Source organism: Gopherus evgoodei, chromosome 8 (assembly GCF_007399415.2).
Source record: "Gopherus evgoodei ecotype Sinaloan lineage chromosome 8, rGopEvg1_v1.p, whole genome shotgun sequence".
NCBI lineage: Eukaryota > Metazoa > Chordata > Testudines > Testudinidae > Gopherus > Gopherus evgoodei.
This window is the reverse complement of record NC_044329.1, coordinates 113,273,037-113,292,542: the sequence shown is the minus strand read 5'-3', so window position 1 is coordinate 113,292,542 and position 19,506 is coordinate 113,273,037. Positions and strand designations below refer to the sequence as shown.

Genomic DNA, 19,506 nt, shown 5'->3' with positions numbered 1-19,506 from the left:
CCTGTCCCAGCCCTGAGCCTCCTCCCACACCGAAATTCCTGCTGGGGTGGGGTGACCTGAGACTGCCCCAGCAGCAGCCAGTGTGGCTGACCCAGGGGCTGTCAGAGCTGCTCAGGTGGCCCCCGGATCAGCTGTACTGATCGCTGCAGAAGTCCCAGCAGTCCCAGGAAGTCATGGATTTTGTTACTTCCGTGACGAACTCGCAGCTTTAGTGATCGCCCATCAACTTCGGTGACACCTGGCTAGAAGTGTCAACTTGTCCGTTGTCTTTGAGAAACTCGTTTACCAGACAAATCTGAGGAATGGGTAAACACACATCAGTCATGATTCCAATTCATGTTCATGCTTTTACGTGTCATGTTGCTACATGCGTTTCACCATGATATTACTGACCAGCAAGTTATTAGTTTTCAAGTGATATCTCACCAGGCCTGTTCGTACACAGATGACTACACTAGTGTGAATCCAGCGTGCATTCCATCACACTTTTTTTTCTTAAGACCCTGCTGAAGGGAGCGATGGGTGGAATAGCTCTTTTCCTCATTGTTTTGGTCAACAATTAGACCTAACATCCAACATACCAATTTTGGTCCACTGATTTCTGATCCCACCCTGTTCTTGTTCACCATGTGTGACCTTAACGCAGTCCTCGTGTTCTATCCGGAGGCCCTTTTGTTGGGACTAATTCAGCGCGTCTGCCTTTGGCACCTTTTCCCGCCAACTGGTTCTTATGAACTTTCACTTACTTACAGTTCGGGTAAAATTATCACAGCAGCAGGGGCCAAGGGCATGAAAGTGGGAGGCGGAGGCGGCTCTAGGCACCAGCAAAGCAAGCAGCTGCTTGGGGCAGCCCATTCACAGGGGTGGCAGCCGGCAGGGATCCAGCCTGGGAGCTGTAGTTCCTTGGTTAGCTCCCTACCTACAGAGCCATCCCTGGAGCAGGGAAAGAACTACATTTCCCAGCATTCCCTTGGCCTCTATCAATGGGAAAGGGAGGGGGAGGGAGTATGGTAGCGGAAACCTCATGCTGCAGCTTGCTGTGAATGGAGAGCTCACTGCTAGAGTGAGGTGGCTCTGTGAATGGGGAACAAGTGTGCCCAAGGAGTAGAAGGCTTTGCCCCAGATACCCCCTTCAGAAGACATCCCCGGACTGGCTTAGGGACACTGGTGTGACCTCACCTTGCAGCCCCCAAAGAAGGAATTGGGGGGACTAAATGGACAGTGCCCCTCTCTATCTGAAGCCTGGCAAGGGAGGTAGGAGAGTCCCACTAGAATTTAAAATGAAAAGTAAGGGAGGGGAGGTTCTCTACCTGGGCAGCTTTAGATACAGCACCAGGCATGTAGGAGGATTTCCACTTCTGAGCCATGGAAGCAGAATTTGACTTTTCCTTTCCAGATTTAGCTAATATTCAGACAGGGAATCTAGCACCTGCCTTCCAGATTTGAACACCTCAGAATTCAGGAGTGCTCAAGCTCAGTTTGGGCAGCTGGTACTTCATTTCTCCCCAATCAAATATACTGATCCACTGCAACCTGCTGTAGAAAAAGTAGATAAAATTGAGCAAGAAATGCTTCCCCGTGGTTTTTAGGACTGGAATTGCTATTTTCAACAGCCATTGCCTTTGTTTGTTTGTTTAAAAGGAAGACAGTGATACTGCATTGGCAAATTCCCCATAGAAAGAAAGAGTGGAACAAAAGAATAATAAAGGCACCTCAACTTTTCCTCATTTATGGAGGCCAGTCTTATAATATGCATCCAGAGATCCTCCAATCACACAAGCTGAAAATTGTTCCATTTTACTGCAGTTCTGTAACCACATGGGAACCAATCCCGTCTGTGTTCTGTGCACATCCAAAATTCCTGCTGAATGACCCACCCTGGGAGCGAATTACCAGTGATCCAGGGCTGGGGCAGAAGGTGGTGGCAGGGGTTAGGGAGAGAGCCCAGGGCTGGGGTGGCAGGGGAGTGTGGGTGGAGGGGGAAGAGCCCAGGGCTGGGGCAAAAGGGGGTTTGGGTGGAGGGGGCAGAGCCCAGGGCTGGGGCGGCAGGGGGGTGCAGGTCAGGTCGGAGGGTGGGAGAGCCCAGGGCTGGGGTGGGCAAAAAATCTACAGCCACCTCTGGTGGGAGGGGTAGGCCATGCCAGGCTGGGGAATTCGCTGCCTATGGTAGGGGCCACATTAGAAGTAGGACTGGGCAGAGCCCTGGGACTAGCCTGTTGGGCAAGGTCTAGACGGGTGTTCAGGGGCTTTCCCAGTTCCCGGGCTCAGGGTGAGGGGTGTCTTAGGGCTGTCTCTTGCTTACCTAGGAGCCAAACCCCTTCCTGAACTCCACCCTGGAGGTGGATGCCCTGATCCGGAGCTCGAGCCCTCCCCCCAGCAAGGAACAAGGCCGGCTCAGCAGCTCCGCGCGCAGCCTGCCGTCCCTGCACTTCCCACCTGACATGATGCCCTTCGACGAAGCTCTGCGAGATGTCACCACCCTCAAGGGCGTCCCCCTCATCCCAGAGCTGGGGCCACGTGACCCGGTGTCTTGGCATGGTGCCCAGTTCCTGGAAATCAAGAGCCTGGAGAGGAGAGGTAAAGGGGGAGCCCCCCAGCCCCGGGCACTGGTTTCTGGGGATGGGGGTGCTCACAGCCACAGCATTTCAGCCTCCCCTGCTTTCCAGCCCTGGCCTCTCCCAGCAGGAGTGTAGGGAGCCTGGCCCGCAGTTCAAGGGGGGTTGGAGGATTTACTTTATGTGGGGGGATGGTGGGGTGGGAGGGGCCTGGCTCCGGCTCCCATGGCCATTCCTTTCCCTATCAGAGCTGGAGAAGCAGATGAAGATTGAGAATCTCTTTGTGACGTGGCAGCAGAGATCGGCACAGTCCAACATGCCCATCAGTGTAAGTGCTACCCATCAGCATGAGCATCCCGCCCCGCTGACATGGTCACTGCCCCCAGGGGTGGCCGGGGACATGGGGCGAGGGGAGGTGTTGCCCCAGGGGTGGGGGATCCTGCATTGGGACTGGTGGGGGGGAGGGTTGCAGAGCCAGTGGTTCCCCTGGGCAGGTGGGTTGGCCCTGAAAGGGCAGGACTCCCAGCATGGGCCTGGGGGAGAAGGGGGCTCCCATGGGCCGTGGAGGGGCATGGGCCACCTCCTGCAGCTGTGCCGCTTGTACTGTGCAGCTGGCAGACCTGGAGACCCTGAAGCAGTCCTCACGCCTGGTTCACTATTGTGCCACACCACTGCTCTTCGACCCAGCTTTCCGGCAGCAGATCCAGGCCGACCAGCAGGCGAATCTGGAGGGGAAGGTGAGCGACTCACCAAGTGGGAGTTGTGCTGTGATGGGGCCCACCCTGCCTGAGCTGCAGCTTTGTCCCAGGGAGGGAGCCAGCTTCCCCAGAGCTGGAGGAGGGGCTCTGCCCCAGCTGTGCAGGGCCAGGCCACTGGGCCAGAAGGCCCTCGGAGCTGTTCCAGCCGGGCAATTCCTGTGTTCCAGCACTCGGGGGCAGCAGCTGAGCAGCTATCAACCAGCAGATCCCTCTCTTCTCGGGCAGGGCAGTGCCTTCTGGCCGTTCTCTACCGCAGGTGCTAACTTACCCCAGCTCCCTTGTCTTTCAGAAGCGCCATCGCTCAAGCGACTCAACGGCGTCGGGGCGGGACCGGAGCCACAGCTGTGACTCGGCAGAGGTGCTGCCCTGCAAGCTGAAGCAGGAGCCCTGGCTGCAGGAGATGTGCAATGCCTTCCTGCAGCAGTACATTCAGTACCTGCAGAGCATGGGTTTCATCCTGGTGCAGGTGCGGCCCCCCTCACCCGCCCGCAGGTCAGTGTGACTCAAACCCCCCCCCACCCCCACCCTTGTGCATAGTGACGCCCGGGCAGGCAGGGCATGTTTGCAGGGTGACTCTGGTCAGCTGACTTTGTTCTGTCTGCCTTGCAGTAGCACAAGCCGGATGCGAGCTCTGGCATTCCTGGGCACTGAGGGGAGAGGCTCCTTCTCCTACAAGCCCAAAGCAGACGGGAGTCCGAAGGTGAGAGCCGAGTGTTGGGGCGGGCATGGGTCACTGCTCCACTCACATGCCTGCTCTTGGCTACTCACCAGGCTGCTGTGAGCAGAGCCAATCCCGGGATCCTGGAGGTTCTACACATCCCTCTCCTGGGGCCCCCGGGCATGCTCTCAGCGCGCCCGTCCAGTATCTAGCACCCTCTTCTGCAACCCAGCAGCCCCCTGCGCAGTCCCTGGACGCAGTTCTGACCCTTCGGGCTCCTTCCACAGCTTATTCATCCCCTCTCCCAGAGCTCCAGCTTAGTGGGGGGAGGGGGTGTTCTGGGCCCAGGTGCCTCTCACGGGGCACGTGAATAGTGTAACACAATGCAGTGTGATGCTCTGCTTGTTGCACGAGGAAAACCTGCCTGTAGGAGACTGGAGGAGCCCAGTCTGTGGTGGTGAGGGGAATTGGTCGTGGCTGCAGTCACACCTGGGGAGGAGAGCTCCATAGCGGAGGGCTCCTCTGCTGGCTGGGAGCAGAAGCGAGACCACCCAGACTAGAAATAAGGCACAAATGAAGCTGTGAGGTTGATTAACTAGCAGAACAACTCACCCAGGGATGTGGGTGGACTCTCCAATTTCCTCACCCAAACCGGGAGTGTCTTTCTGCGAGATCTGCTCTAGCTCAGGGTGTGTCTACACTTAAAATGCTACAGTGGCACAGCTGTGCCATTGTAGCACATCAGTGTAGGTTTTACCTATGCCAACGGGAGGAAATCTGCGGGTAGTCCACTTCCCCAAGAGGCAGCAGCTGGGTTGGCAGAAGAATTCCTCCATCGACCTAGCATTGTTTACATGGCGGGGTTAGGTCGACTTAACTTTGCTGTTCAGAGGAGTGGATTTTTCATGCACTGAGTGACCTAGTTAAACAGAGTAAATGCCCAGGCCTCAGCGAGAGGTTCTGGGTAGGAATTGGTTGGGCGGGGGGATCTCTGTGCCAGGCTGAAGGGGAGAACGGCCCCTCCAGTGTCCGGTCAGGCTTAGTCTCCAAATGCCAGTGAAACCACCATGGCCCTAGGTTTGTTGTAATGCAGGTTACGGACCCTTGACCAGAAACCACCTCCCAAGGCGGGAGCCTCCAGACAAGTCTCCTCTTCCCCTTCTCTCAGATAAACAGACCGAGCCCCAGGTGTCCCTGGGTCTCCCTCCTGACTCCAACAGTGGGGGGAACAAAAGCTGGCTCCAGAGGGAGGAATGCCCATGCCAGCTGCATCTCCTAGTTGGTGCCGCATGGCTGTTGGCATGGATGACAGCTGCTGATGGGCGCCAGCACCCCCTGCCTTCTGACCAGCTCTCTTCCTCTTCTCTGCAGAGCACAAGCCCCCCAGTCACCACCTACCACCTGCAGAGAGCCCTCCCAGGTGGCATAGTGCTCATGGAGCTGGGCTTCCAGGTGAGTGGGCAGGAATCTGTCATCCCCACCCAGGTGCTCTGTGCCCAGCTCACTTAGGGCTCCCATGGAGCTTGTGCGTAGTGTCTGCAATGGTGGGCTGCAGCCAGCCTGGGGCCTTGTTCTCATGTGCCAGCCATGCTCACGCTGTGCTGGGCGCTGCCCCAGTGCGGGCGGGCGCTGCCCCCACCCTGAAGAGCTAGCTGCTGAAGGAGATGAGCCCCATGTGGCAGGTGGGAGCGGAAATGCTGTCTAGACAGAGCTGTCCCTGCCCAGCGCACTTCCTCACAGATGAGCCCAGCAAGGGCCTGACATGCCCAAGAGGAAGCGCGGAGGGTAGTGAGACAAGCAGGGAGGGCATAGGGCTCAGCCACGCCCCAAGGAGAGGGCTTTCATGGCTGGTTGGGACTAGAGTGGTGAGGCCACAGATGGGGGAAGGCCCAGGCCGGGAGATCTTACGCCTGGCGCAGGGGAGCTGAGGCAGGATTGGGGTGTGGTCTGGCTATTTGCACAGGATCCTGCTGGCCCTTTGGGAGGCTGTCAGCAGCTGGGCCATGCCTGCCCATGGGCCACATGCTTAGTGCGCTCTCTCCCCAGGGCTGTTACTTCTGCGTGAAGCAGTATGCGTTGGAGTGCTCGCGGATCCCCATGGGCCAGTCCGTCAACTCGCAGGTAACAGCTGGCCTGTGGTGCTTGGCTGCTCCGTGCCTGGGCAGGCAGGGCTGGAATCTCCTGCCGGGACAGGAGGGCAAGACTGCAAGGGCTTTGGGTAGCACTTCCACCTTTCCCTAGGCCTGGCCTGGGGTGGCTGCTCTGGGGTTCACTTCCTGCAGTAAAAGCAATAGCTCCTCTGCTTCACTGGAACAAGGGGGGAGCAGGGTCAAGAATGTACATGGACCGACCTGGGCTGGGAGAGGCCCATCCAGCACCATGCACTGCTATGCCCCCTGCAGTGCCTTGGGGCTGCCCCGCTCCCCATGGAGCCCCAGGGGAGCAGTGATCGGGTGTAGAGCGTGCCAACTTTCCTGGTCTCTCTCGTGAGGAGTGGGCTGCTGCCAAAGGGGCCAGCCGTCCATTGCCTGCTGCCCTAGCAGTCTGTGCTGGCTGCAGGAGGCCTCTGGGAATGGGGCACATGCCCTCCTTCCCCAGGGAGCCAGCACCCTAGACGTTCCAGCTGGGGAAGGGGCATGGGACTCGGTCGTACCGGGAGCTGATCACCCCGGCTGGCTGGTGGGGCTATTCTCCTGGGTTGAAGTCTGCCAGGCCCTTGAAGCAGCTGCTGAGGGTGCATGGAGCCTTCTTTCTTGGGAACCTTTGCGTGGGGCCCAGCTATGAGCTGAGCTCCTGTCACCATAGACCCCTGTAGGCTCCAGCAGGGGGCCAGGTCACCCCAGTAGGTCACCCAGGATTTTGCAGTGGGTGGCAGGCATTGTCCCACCTCTGCTGGGGCATCTGATGAGGAGATAGTGCCCAGTTCTTCAGGGGTGCTTGGCCTCGCTCTGCAGTGCAGGGAGCACTGGGCAGGGCTGGCTAGCATGGGGCTCATTGCAGGGGCTGAGACTGCAGGGTCAGCCTCTCTTCCACAGGGCTGGAGTGCTGTCTCCTCCCTGTGGCCCATGGAGGGCGGGCAGGGCACAGGGGCAGGCTTGGGCAGTGCCAGGCAGTGTCCCCTTGTCCCACTGGCTGCGCGTCTCCTCTCTCCATCAGGGTGCTCTCACGGCCAGAGCTCGTAGCAAGAGCTGCATGGGACCCAGCTCCATCTCTGAGTCTGCGGTACGTCCTCTCCTCCCACTACTGCCATGGCACTGCAGCATCTCCCCGTTCAGGGCTGGGGCTCACCCTGCCAGGCATGCTGGGTGCTCTGTACCCACAGCCCGTTCCTGCCCTGGGTGCTGGCTGATGCTGGGCCTCTTGCTAGGTGGTTCCCATGGGAGAGACATCCCAGCAGGCAGCTGAGCTCTCAGGAGAGGGCTTGGAAACAGCCTTGCGTGTCTTGCTTCTCTCTCCAGGGCTGGGGCAAAGGCGCTTCTTGCTGGGCTCACTTCTTAGATCTGCTTGGTGTTCTCTCTGCTGCTGGCACAGGGTCAGGGTGCTGTGTCTGGATGCAGCGAGTGCTGCTGCCCCGTCCCCTTGGCTGCTTGTTCACTCCCATTTCTCGAACGCTCGGGGCCAGCTCTGTCCCCTTGGTGCCACTCAGAGGGCATCCCTGTGAGGAATCAAGGTGCTGGAGCCAGCCCAGCAATGCCAGTACCTCGTGGTGAGCTCTGGTGATCCTGGACCAGGGCAGGGACTGCGGCATACATAGGAGTGCCCTTGAGGCTGCACTAGCTTGTGCTCTGGCCCAGTTGGCCTCTGGCTGCCCCAGGATCTGGATGGGGGAAGCCACCTCTGCCTCCTCTCGTCAGGCCTTCTGGGAACTGGCCTTGCGTGTCAGCTGTACTCAGTTAGGATGGGGTGTGTCTGCGGTCAGAGCTGGCCCAGGCAAGCCCTCCACAGCGGGCTCCCAGCAGCTGTGCTGCGTCCTGCAGGGGCTGCCAGTGGCTGAGTTCAGCAGGACGGGTTGCATCCAGGGGCGTGTGGGGAAGGGCAGAGGGGGTGGCTGGGCAGGAAGTGTGGAGACTGAAGCAGGCCCTAGCTCCCTGCTCTGGGGGCAGCTCGACTCTGCCCTCACCCTGCTGCAATCCTCGCAGAGCGCTGCGCCACCTGCCCCAGACTCAGAGCCTGTGGCATGACTTTGCCTAATGCCAGCCCAGAGGGGTCCTGACTGGTTGGAGGGCCGTGCAGCAGGGCCAAGATCTAGGCTAATGGTGGGAGAGCTGAGCTGCTGCAGGCTGTCAGGTTTGGGGCCCTGCCACTCAAAGCCAGCTGTGGCTCCTTGTGGCTCCTAGCAGCCAGGTGTCCGCAGCACCTCTGCACCAGGGCTTGGAATTGAAGTGACACAGACACAGCTGCCTCGGGCTGGGCGCAGTCTGGGCAGAGAGGGGTGAATGGGCAGCTCCCCACTGCCAGGTCCTGTGCCTTCGCCAGGAGGCTGCTGGCATGTCTCACTCTGCTGCCAGCAGGGCACAAGGCATTTGGGGCTCCCCTGACCCTGTGCCCCTCCCCAGCTCTCCATGCTCTTCACGGAGGAATGTGACAAGGTGCGGGACCTCATGCACGTGCACTCGTTCAGCTACGACTTCCACCTGCGCATCGTGCACCAGTACCTGCTGGGCTCCCACATGGCCCTGCGCCAGGGCTACCACCTCACCAGCTTCCTGGAGGACTTCATTGCCCACCACCCCGACATCCCCAAATTCGGCCGCAACCACGTCTTCCAAGGTGAGCTGGGGAGGGGCGCTGCCAGTGGCCCTGCAAGCCCTGGTGCTCTTGGCTCAATCCATCCCCCCCATGCAGCAGCTCTGGCCCTCGCCCTCACCCTCGCCCTTCCCCTAGGGGTGGGGCTGCTCCCCAGCTGGAGACGCCTTTCCCAAATTCAGTGCATCATCCAGCCCATCCATTCCTTGGCCTGGATGGATCCACTCCGCCTGGGGCACACTGTGCCACTGCCTCCGGCCTGCATGGTTCCAGGGCGCAGCTGTCTGGGACTGAGTGACAGCTGGGGCTGTGCAGAGAGCCCTGCCCGGGGCCTGTGGGGCGGGCGACGTTGCCTCGTGAGTGTGCTCTGGGGGCTGGGAAGCAGATACCTGGTGTCCGGCTCTGGGGACCCTGACCTGCCCCTGAAGACATGGGGACACCCTGGCAAACACTGACTCCTCCTCTGCTAGGCATGCTGGCCATGCCCACCAACATGATAACAGTCCACCAGCTCTACAACTACGTGGCAGACCATGCCAATACCTACCACATGAAGCCCCTGCGCATGGCCCGGCTGGCTGTGGGCAGCGACGGCAGGAAGGGGACCCCGGGCATGGAGCAGAACGAATACGCACTGGTCTCCATCTGGAACAGGTGAGCACCTGGGAATGCCCGTCCCACTCAGGTCATTGCCTGGCCAGGGCCAAGCAGGACTGGGGCTGGGAGATGCTCTCACACCAGCTGCTGGTCTTGGGCTCTGGATGGTGGGTGGGTGCTGCAGCTGGTTCTCCTCACCCCTCTCTGGACACCTCCTGCAAGGCCCTGCTGCCCAGCTGTGGTTGGGGGTGGCACTGCCTTGACCCCCAACACTCTGCTTGTGCCTGCAGCTCAGGCTCCTACAAAGACTCAGAGGGGTTGCGGCACCATGATGACTTTGATGTGTCCCTGCTAGTGTGTCACAGCGCTGCGCCGTTCGAGGAGCAGAGCGAGGCAGAGAGGCACGTGCTCCGGTGAGGACCAGAGCCCTTGGTCAGGGATGGGTGGAGAGGCTGAGGGGGACTTGGGCGGGGAAGTGCCTGGGGAATGGTTGGGGGTTGGTGCACAGGCCAGCACTGCAGGCCAGGGCTGCTTTCATGGCTCAGTTCCTGGGGACACGAACAGTGTGGTTGTGCCAGTGCAGTCCCAAGGTAGCATTGGCTGGCAGGGGGGGTGAGGACCTGGGTTGGGTGGGCACTGGCTGGCACATCTGCCTGGGGAAGGAGCCTTTCTGGAGGCCCTGGGGGCACAGAGCCTGGCTGGCAGGGGCGCTCCCTCCTCACAGCTGTCTCCTCTTCAGGCTGCGTTTCTACGTCATCATGACAAGCCAACGGGAGCTGTTCCCCCGGCTGACAGCTGACATGCGGCGCTTCAAGAAGCAGCCGCGCTTGCAGCGGGAGAGCACGCTGGAGCCAGTGGTAGGCCGGGCGGCGCAGGAGGTGCCAGAGCCGGGTCAGGGCTGGCAGCAGCAGGCAGAGAGGGAGCTGTGGCAGGAGGTAGAGGATAGCAGCGAGTTCTACGCAGGCGGTGCCCAGGTCAAGCTAGGCCCTGGGCTGTTCTACACCTTGCCGCTCTTCCCCCTGCTGGCCTCTGAGGTGGCCGTAGCCCAGAAACAGCTGAGCAGCATGGTGCAGCTGGCCAAGTGCCACTGCCGCAGGGACAACCTCTGGAAACGCCTCTTCCTGCTGGAGCCCCTGGCCTCCGACAAACTCAAGCTGGGCAAGCTGTCCCTGGGGGAGCTGGAGGAGCTGTTGAACGCAGTGCACGGGAAATCCATTGCTGACATCGACCCCCAGCTGGTGAGGGGCAGGGGGCGCACACACCTGGGACCCATCATCCCACGCTGGAGATAGGCATGTGTACACACGCCCCCAGGGCCCATCAGCCCCAGCTGGTGGGGGGAGGCACATGCACACGCTGGGGACAGGCAGAGTCCCAGCATGGCGTCTGGGAATCATCGGGAACATTGTCCCCTGCTAGTGAGGGGCGGGAGTGGGCACTGCCGAGGATGTAGCATGTGGGAAATCCCGGCTAGCTGTGGGGCATGGTCCACTGGGCTGTCAGGGAACAGGGGTTGAGCGCACAGCCTGTGAGTGCTGGAGCTCCTGGGCTGTGTTGCTCCTCTGGCCTGGTGGCCTCACCCTCTCTCCATTCTCACAGGGTTGCTTCCTCACCATGACTGTGCCCTGGTACCAGAGCCTCATAAAAGTGCTGCTGAGCCGCTTCCCGCAGAGCTGCCGCCACTTCCACAACGTTGAAACTGGCACCCAGTATCTGGTAAGGGCCAGGGCCCCTGCACCAGCCCCTGCAGCCAGACCTACTGCCAGACTCCCTGGTCCTGCAGTGCCCCTGCTCCTATGGCCAGACCCGCCTCCTGCCCTGGGACGCTTTTTTCTGCCCCATCACCTGCAGCCAGAGGTGGCTCCCCTGCCCCAGGACTCTCTTCTGTCCCACTCGTGTCAGCCCCCATGGCCAGACGCACCCCAGGGTTCCTGCCTGCGTCAGGGCTGGATGTGACGCCTCTGTGCCTGCTTTAGTGAGGCTGCCCTGAGGTGTGATGTCATGAGGGCACAGCAGTAGTCGCAGTGCCCCGACTGCACCATGCACTGACCCCCACCCCACGGTGCTGTCGCTGCTCCCCCTGGCACGCCCCCCAGTTCTGGCACTGTGCCCCCAAGCACATCAGGGAGCCCCCACCCTGACAACCTGTCGTGCTCTCTGCAGGTCGTGCTCAACCAGAAGTTCACAGACTGTTTTGTTCTCGTGTTTCTGGATTCCCACTCAGGGAAGACGGTAAGAGCTGCTCCCCGCGGGTGCCTGGCGCTGCAGGCGTGCCCGGCCCAGGGGCAGTGGGAGGGAGTGCGCTTCCAGTGCCCAGGCAAAGCCCAGAGGGGATTCACCATCAGGCTGGGCTCTGCCCAGAACTGTCAGAGCTAAAACTATCCCCTCCCTGAAGAGCAGGTGTCAGCTCCTGAATGGGAATCAAGTGGGAACAAATGGGGGGCCAGGCAGAGGCCGTGTCTTAACACACGAACCATGCTGCGGAAAGTCCAGGAGCCCTGACTTGCTGCATTTCAATGAGGCAGCAGCCTGGAGCCCAGGTATCCAAGGGCCTGCTGGTGCCCTGCCCCCCAGCTGAGGGTCTCATCCCATCCAGGAGCCTGTGCTGTCCAGTGCCCCCCCGCCCCCAGCTGTGCCTGTCCCTCTGGGAGCCGGTGTTGTTCCCCCCGCTCCCCTGTGCTGGCAGGTGCAGGGATCCTCGCCAAGAGCAGCTACAGGCACTGAGCCGGCCCCAAGCCAGGCAGGGCTGGGGGCCAGTGGCTCTCCTGTGAGCAGCTCGTTCCTCCCTGCAGAGTCTGACGGTGGTTTTCCGGGAGCCGTTCCCCGTGCAGCCCCAGAATAGTGAGAGCCCCCTGCCGCAGCTAGTGTCCACCTACCATCACCTCGAATCTGTCATCAACACGGCCTGCTTCAACCTGTGGACAGGGCTGCTCTAGCCAGGGGCCAGCACCTCCCAGCCAGACACACAGCGCCACACCCTGGAGCTGACCTCCAGCAGGATCCCCCCAGCGCTGCTGGCAGCACGGGGGTCACGTGATGCACGAGTAATGGACAGAGTGGAGGGTGCATGGGGCTTGGCGGCACCCCTGGACCTGCAGCTAGCCCAGACTCCCCAGAAGGGGTGGGCTGGGGGGTGTCCCCCCTTCCTGGGTAGGGGAGCTGCTGTTAAGGACACGTGTGTTTGACACTGAATGGATTTGAAATGGAGACCCAGGGATGGTCCTGGTCGCCCTGGCACCAGGAACTTCGCACAGCTGCCATCTCTGGACCCAGAAACCTGGCATCCATGTATGCACAGCCCTGGGCTTGGTGACAAGAGGTGCCTGGTATGCTGGGCCAGGGCCAGGCCCAGTCCTGAGGGCAGCGAGCACAGTCGCTGCAGGCTGTCATTTCGAGGGGTGGAAGCAGGGTGGGATTTCAGTGGTGGGCCGGCAGCGGGGTGGTTACGAGGATGTACTGAAGGACGTCACTGTCAAATAAACTGCCTCAGACTGGCCCGCTGCTGCCTGGCTCTCAGCTTGGTGCTGCAGGGGGGGTCCCAGCCTTGCCCATGGCCTTCTCAAGCCCAGCTGGCCCAGTGCCCACATGGCCCACTACCCTCTCCCCCCAGCACACTGGGGAGGCAGAACTAAGCCCCCCACCAGTCAGCGTTCTCCTGGCCCTGTAGCCTGGCTGCTGAGCCGGGGGAGGAGTCAGGAACAGAGTCCTGTGGCGGTGGGGCTGCACGGAGGGCAGAGCACGTCTTGAAGGACTCTGAGAGCCCTTGGCTGTCGCTGCACCGTCATTCCAGCCACTTGGCTCTGGGCATTCCACAGGTTGGCCTCCCTTTGCCCCCCCAGCCTTTGAGCCCATTGGTCTGATATGGGGGGGGGGGGTTCTCCTGGGTGCCATCAAGGGAGCAGCTGCTCCCTGCCCCTTCTCTGCCCCACGCTGCTCAGTAGTGAGTTACCAGTGCTGTTTGGAGTCCCCGGGGTGAGGCAGACAGCACTGGCCCAGTTATTGCTGTTGCCTTTAAAGGGCTGTAGCCACACCCAGAAGGGCTGGCGGCTTGTCTTGGATAGATGGGCTGACAGCCCCGCCCTCTCGCAGAGTTGGCTGGTGCAGGAGCAACAGCCTTTGCCACCCCTCTGCAAGCCCGATCCTGCCTGGTGCCAGCTGCCTGGTGGGATGGTGCTGGTTCCCCTCTCCTTGCCATCACCTGCGACCCTCAGCAGGGCCCAAGGGCCCAAATGGAATGCTCCCAGCCTGACCATGGCAGGCTTGGCCAAGTAACTGCCCTTGCCCAGAGCTGCAAGGAGGCAGTTTTGGAGCCTCTCCCAGGAGGAGCAGAGCCCTGGACCCAGACCTGCCCCCACAGCAGCTGCCTGCCCCTGCTCTGTGTGGGACAGGGCACTCCTCCGGCTGCAGGTGGCCCTGCTCTCCTGTCCCAGCAGGCCTCAGGGAGCAGGTGCATGTGCTGCTTGCTCTGCACTGGCCTGGCTGCTGGAGCTGGCACAGTGGAGAGTCAAGGCAGCCTCCTGCATAAGCAGGCAGTGTGAAGGGAGGGGCACTGGGCTGTGAACCCCCAGACAGACAGGGGAGTCAGTGCACAGGACAGCTGCTCCCTCCACATCTCAGCCATTGATTGCTCTTTATCCCAGCTGCTGCGGCCTCCACCTCAGCTCCCCCCATTTAGTGGGCACAGCTGGCGCTGGACACGAGCAGACTAAGCAATTGCTTGGGGCCCTGAGTGGCGAGAAGGCCCCTATTTGCTTTTTACTAAAGAACTTGCCTGTTTTAGCAAGGGGAGGGTTACAAATATTCCTGTGTAGGGCCCCTGCTGGGCTAATACCGGCGCTGCTGCTGGCCTCGGCTCTCCCAGTACGCGTGCAACCAGCCCAGTCCTTCCAGTGTGTCTCCTGCAACAAGAGCCAGATCCAGGGCTTTGAGAGCAGGGCAGGGCTGGTACCAGAGGGAGCAGTAGCTACAGCCCAGTTCCTGCCACGTGAGTCCTGCAACACTCCCTCCCCTAACGCATGTTCCTCCCCCAGGAGCGCTGCTCCAGCACCCACTGTCTGAGCCACAGTGGGAAGCCGCCTCCCAACCCGGCAGCACCTGCCCCTGGCAGGGGCACAGCTCCCAGGCCCTGGCTCTGTCCAACCCCCCCCTTCCCTGCCCACTGGATGAAGCTCGCTGGGCAGGGCCTGGCTCCACTCCAGTGTGTGCTGGGGTCCCTGTGCTCCAGCCCCACTCACCTTGCGGGGTGTATTCACAGCCCACGTAGCCCTCGTAGCCGAGCGACTCCAGCAGCTGGAAGAGGTAGGGGAAGTTCACCTCGCCTGGGCTGTCAGGTTCGTGCCGACCAGGCACCTGCCCGACCTGGATGTGACCTGGGGGTGGAACCAGCGTCTCTTCAGGGTGTCCACAGCATCACTGTAGTGGGCACAGCCCCGAGCTCCGATCCACAGGGGAGCACAGCCCCTAACCAAGAGTCCTGCCCCCACCCAATGGTATGAGGCGTCCCTTCCCTCCCAGGGGCCAGGCCTCCGCACAGCCCTTGACTCAAACCTCCCACCCCATGCCCTAGGCCCAGTGCCTTCCCCACCATGCTTGGAGCAGAGCCCTGGTCCTCACCAATGAGCGGGAAGTACATCTCCAGGTTCTGTGTCAGGTTCCCATCCATGATCTGGCAGTGGAAAATGTCCTGCAGGAACCAGAGCTGCCGTTCAGGGTCTGGGGCAAGGCTGCGGCTGCAGGGACTGACTGTGCCTCCTGGCATGCCCAGGGGCTCACCACGCAGCTGGCTGGCAGCAGAGACCTAGTGCCTGGGATGTGTCTGTGACCCTCTCCCCTGCCCCTCGCTGCACACAGCTCAGCGCTCTCTGGGGCCCATGCCGCCTCCTGTTAGCTGGGGAATGGTGGGGGCATGGCTCCACCTGGGGCATGGCATCATCACTGACCCACCGCTGGCCATGCCAGCAGGCTCCTCTGAACTGCTTTGGTCAGGTTTACCCACCTGCTGCACCCTGTGGTTGGCACCCACCTCTGGCTTCCCCTGGCACCAGGGGCTGGGAACGTACTCTACTGTAAAGGAAACAGGGCCGGGTGCCACAGAAACCACCAAGCCACAGCTACTCACCAGCTGCAGCCGGAGGTTGGGCCTCCCCACCTTCTCCAGAATGGCTGCAGCTGTAGGGGAAGAGGCAGGTTAGTCACAGCAGGGGCCCTGCAGTGTGAGTGCCCAGCTCCCCTCAGCTCGGTCCGGGGCAGTCAGAGTGCGGCAGGGCCCCCTTACCTTGGTGAGGGGTGGTCAGGAAGTAGCGGGGGTCAGTGATGCGGCTGTTCATAGGCTCCAGCAGGCCTGTCATGTCCTCCTGCAAAGCCACATGTGAGCCCCTGGGCGGTTGTCCCCTCAATGCCTGTATCCCATTGCTGGCAGGGCAGGGCAGGGCAGCCATGGCTCCCTGCAACCTCACCTTCCTCCCCAGCCCCCCCTTCCCTCTCCAGCTAGTGCTGGTGTCCCACGCAGGGGCTGCTCCTCAGCCAGAGGCCTAGTCATCTCATGGACTGTGTGGACCCACGCCCCCCCCCACCCCCACCCGGGGAGTCTCTGCCTCTCTCTCATGGTGCAGGAAAGTCCCGGGGAGGGGCACAGCTAACTCCTAGTGTCCCCCTCATACCTGGGCCAGGATGTCAGCAGCATATCTGAGATTCTCGATGAAGGTAGCTTCCATCTCCAGAGCCATTGCTGCCTGCTCGGTGCCCGCAGGGAGCCGCCCAGCCATGAGATGGATCCTGTAGACAGACCTGAGTCAGAACCCACAGGCAGGAGCTGAGCTGCTCACAGGGCACAGAAGATGACTGTGCATGGGACGGGAGCAGAGACAGAGGATGCAGAAAACCACTCCAGGTGCCCAGTGCAGGAGGGGTGAAGGGAACAGCAGCTGCAGCACCACCAGGGCACAGGTCCTAGGGCACTTGCCCTCCTGCACTGGCTGGGGTGCTGGCCCAGGCCACCCTGGATGGGGGGAGGTGGGGTACCACTCCCTCTGAGGGGGAGATCCAGGGGCCCTCAGCAGCATTGCCTCAGGTTGGGCAGGCAAATGTGGGCTTTGATATCTCCCCCTGCCTACAGGCCTGCACTCACCCCTGGGGAGGGGGTCTCTACCCCTCAGCATGCCCCCCATGTTAGCACACTCCAGCCCCAGTGGGCTGTAGCCACAGGTGCCTTCCAACCAGAGCCCAACTCCAGGGTGGGGGAAAGTGTGTGGAATCTAAAGGCTAGAGAACCTCAAACCTCACCCAGAAGTATACTGCACTCAGATCTCCATGTCCAGGGGGACGGGGACGCCACCCAACCGGATACCACACAGCATGCACAGATAGCATGAGCAGCCAAGGAGGAGTGTGCTATCACCTACAGGCTGAGCAGGGGGAGAGTATTTCTGCTGGGATCCCAGCTGAGCTGGAGTTGGTGTGCAGCCAGGTGTCCCCCTCGGTGATTTACACACCGGCAGCCAGGGGTACAGGGCTGTCGATGTGCAAATCACCAAGGGGCCCTCATGGGAGAGGAACACAATCAGGCCCCTGTGAGCAAGACTCACTGGAATGCCAGGATCTACAAGTGGCTGGCAGGGCAAATGCTGGGGAAGGACACGGCTCAGGGCTGCCACGCCCACAAAGGAGCTACTATCACGCAGGGCCAAGAACAGGTGTTCCAGAAATGCCCTTTCTACAAGCTGCTGGAACAGACTTGTGCAATGGAGGCCACCACTGAACCCTAGCACAGGGTGCTGCAATTTGGAGCAACTGCAGGCCCCAACCTCGGGATTTCCCCTGGGCAGCCCAGAGAACCAGGTGCTGGAGACAGCAGCCAAACCCAGGGGGAGAGAGCTGCGGTGTGGTACTCTCCCATGGTGCTGTATGTAATCAGGGCCGGCTCTAGCCATTTCGCTGCCCCAAGCACGGCGGCATGCCACGGGGGGCGCTCTGCAGCTCGCCAGCCCTAGGACAAGATGGGCATGGCTGTTCATAGCACTACTGCAAGAGACTCGTCCATCGCAAGGCCGGAAGGGCCCATTGTGATCGTCTGACCCCTGCACAGCATAGGCCAGAGACCTGCCCCCATGGCACTCTGCCGGGTGTAACGCTGCCGCAGGGAGCAGGGGTGAGAGCTACCTGCCCCCATCCCAGGGCTTAGCTGGAACTGACCACACTCGGCACTGCCTTGTCTACCTCCCAGCCCACCTGTCCATGGCTGCTAGCAGCCACTCCCCTATGCCAACACCCCGGGGCAATGGTCGGGGTGGGAGTGGAGCCTTGGCTGAGCTGTTGGCATGGGAGGAGCCCAGGCTGCCTAGCAGGATGTGGTGGGTCGGGACCGAGGCATGGGACCAGGGCTGGGGGGCCCCAGCATACCTGGCCATGGCTGCCTCTCCCTCCAGCGCCCCTGGCTGGAGAATCCCAGCTCCCACTGCAAGTAAAGTGACACCCATGATCTCGTCCTCCCTGTCTGTCGCCAAGACCCGGCTCTTTCACCGGCCCATCCCCTGGCCAGGGCGGGAGGGCTGGGCTGGTTCCCTACCTTGGGCAGCCCAGGGTCTTTGCGTACTTCACGGCCAGGGCCAGGCCTTCCCGGAACGCGGCCTGGCAGCCGGGCACAGCACCCAGCCCCTTCTCGCCTTTGTCCTCATCCCCTAGGGAGAGAGCAGCCAGGACAGCCCGGGTTAGAGGCAGGAGCAACCTCGCGGGACACCTGTGCCCATGTGTGAGGGGCTGGTTCCAGGGCCCTGCACCTGGTCAGTCAGTACCCACATCTGGCCATAACCTGGGGCTGCAGCCCCCCAGGCACCGAGACTCCATCCAAGGGGACAGGGCCCTGAGGAGCTGGCTCCTAGACAGCCGCCGTCAGGCAGTAGCAGACTATGGGGGACCTGGGACCAGTTCAGCACTTGAGGACCCAGATCCAGGTGTGTACCTGGCTGTGGGGGGCGGGGTTGGGGCCAGGATCCGGGTAGGTACCTGGCCGTGGGGGGGGGTCGGGGCCCTGGCCTGGTACCTGGAGACTGGAGGGTGTCGTCACACCGGACCTGGGTCGGTACCTGGCGGGGGTTCGGGGGGGCGGGGCCCGGGCCGGTACCGGGCGGGGGACGGGGGGTTCGGCGGGGCGGGGGACGGGCCGGTCGGGGGGTTGGGCGGGGCGGGGCTCGGGCCGGTACCGGGCTGGGGGGCGGGTTCGGGGCCCAGACTGGTATCTGGGGACTGGAGGATTATCGGGCCGGACCCGGGTCGGTACCTTTCGGGGGGGCGGGGCCCGGGCGGGGGACGGGGGGTTCGGAGCCCAGACTCGGGCGGGGGACGGTGGGCTCGGCGGGGCGGGGCTCGGCCCGGTACCGGGAGGTTCTGGGCCCAGACTCGGGCGGGGGACGGGGGCTCGGGCCGGTACCGGGCGGGGGACGGGAGGTTCGGGGCCCAGACTCGGCCCGGTACCGGGCGGGGGGGACGGGGGGTTCGGGGCCCAGACTCGGGCCGGTACCGGGCGGGGGGGACGGGGCCCAGTACCGGGCGGGGTGTTGATCAGCACCAGATCCAGCCCGGCCCGGTCCGCAGCCCCGCGCAGCAGCGTCGGGCACCAGCCGTAGGGCCCGGGCACCTCGGCCGCGCGGAACCCGGCCCGGGCCGCCGCCTCCAGCCGCTCGGGCAGCGCCGGGCGCTCGGTGAAGAGCCAGTCCAGGTTCGCGGCGAAGCGCAGCGGGGCCATGGCGAGCCTGAGGGCGGGGCCAGTGGAGCGGGGGCGGGGCCAGCGGGGCCTGGGCTGGGGCGGGGCCCTGGGGAAGCTGGGGTGGGCGGGGCCAGTGGAGCGGGGGCGGGGCCGGCGGGGCCTGGGCTGGGGCGGGGCCCTGGGGAAGCTGGGGTGGGCGGGGCCAGTGGAGCGGGGGCGGGGCCAGCGGGGCCTGGGCTGGGGCGGGGCCCTGGGGAAGCTGGGGTGGGCGGGGCCAGTGGAGCGGGGGCGGGGCCGGCGGGGCCTGGGCTGGGGCGGGGTCTAGCTGGGGCAAAGCTGGGGAGCCTGCGTGTCTGCCAGGATTCAGGGGGCCTGGGTCTTCCCGCCACCGAATTGATGTAGAAGACCTGGTGCACCCTGATATCCCCGTGCACTATGGCTGACCTCTCCGTGCACCACGCTGACCTCTCCGTGCACTATGGCTGACCTCTC

General features: G+C 62.4%; 2 protein-coding genes across 17 annotated transcripts in view; one reads left to right on the top strand and one right to left on the bottom strand.

Annotated features, from left to right (window-relative positions):
- The window catches only part of SZT2 (SZT2 subunit of KICSTOR complex), a 76,556-nt gene extending 63,739 nt beyond the window's left edge, over nucleotides 1–12,817 (top strand). For 11 of the 16 annotated variants that reach the window (XM_030571681.1, XM_030571683.1, XM_030571677.1 and 8 more), the window contains 15 exons: nucleotides 2,307–2,577; nucleotides 2,804–2,883; nucleotides 3,167–3,292; nucleotides 3,603–3,805; nucleotides 3,923–4,013; nucleotides 5,343–5,423; nucleotides 6,018–6,092; nucleotides 7,128–7,193; nucleotides 8,528–8,741; nucleotides 9,188–9,371; nucleotides 9,605–9,727; nucleotides 10,054–10,552; nucleotides 10,914–11,030; nucleotides 11,478–11,546; nucleotides 12,107–12,817. In XM_030571681.1, coding sequence (XP_030427541.1) covers nucleotides 2,307–2,577; nucleotides 2,804–2,883; nucleotides 3,167–3,292; nucleotides 3,603–3,805; nucleotides 3,923–4,013; nucleotides 5,343–5,423; nucleotides 6,018–6,092; nucleotides 7,128–7,193; nucleotides 8,528–8,741; nucleotides 9,188–9,371; nucleotides 9,605–9,727; nucleotides 10,054–10,552; nucleotides 10,914–11,030; nucleotides 11,478–11,546; nucleotides 12,107–12,250 — 2,343 coding nt within the window. In that variant the 3' untranslated portion in view covers nucleotides 12,251–12,817. The other 5 variants (XM_030571688.1, XM_030571679.1, XM_030571687.1 and 2 more) reach the window with 3 other exon arrangements.
- Nucleotides 12,818–14,027: 1,210 nt separating this feature from the next.
- HYI (hydroxypyruvate isomerase (putative)) lies at nucleotides 14,028–19,053 on the bottom strand. The gene is made up of 8 exons (XM_030571689.1): nucleotides 18,855–19,053; nucleotides 17,878–17,989; nucleotides 15,974–16,088; nucleotides 15,589–15,667; nucleotides 15,433–15,482; nucleotides 14,928–14,997; nucleotides 14,549–14,683; nucleotides 14,028–14,212 (listed from the first exon to the last, which is right to left on the bottom strand). The coding sequence occupies exons 1-8, from the start codon at nucleotides 19,051–19,053 to the stop codon at nucleotides 14,139–14,141; spliced, it is 834 nt and encodes a 277-aa protein (XP_030427549.1). The 3' UTR covers nucleotides 14,028–14,138.
- Between the last annotated feature and the right edge of the window lie 453 nt (nucleotides 19,054–19,506).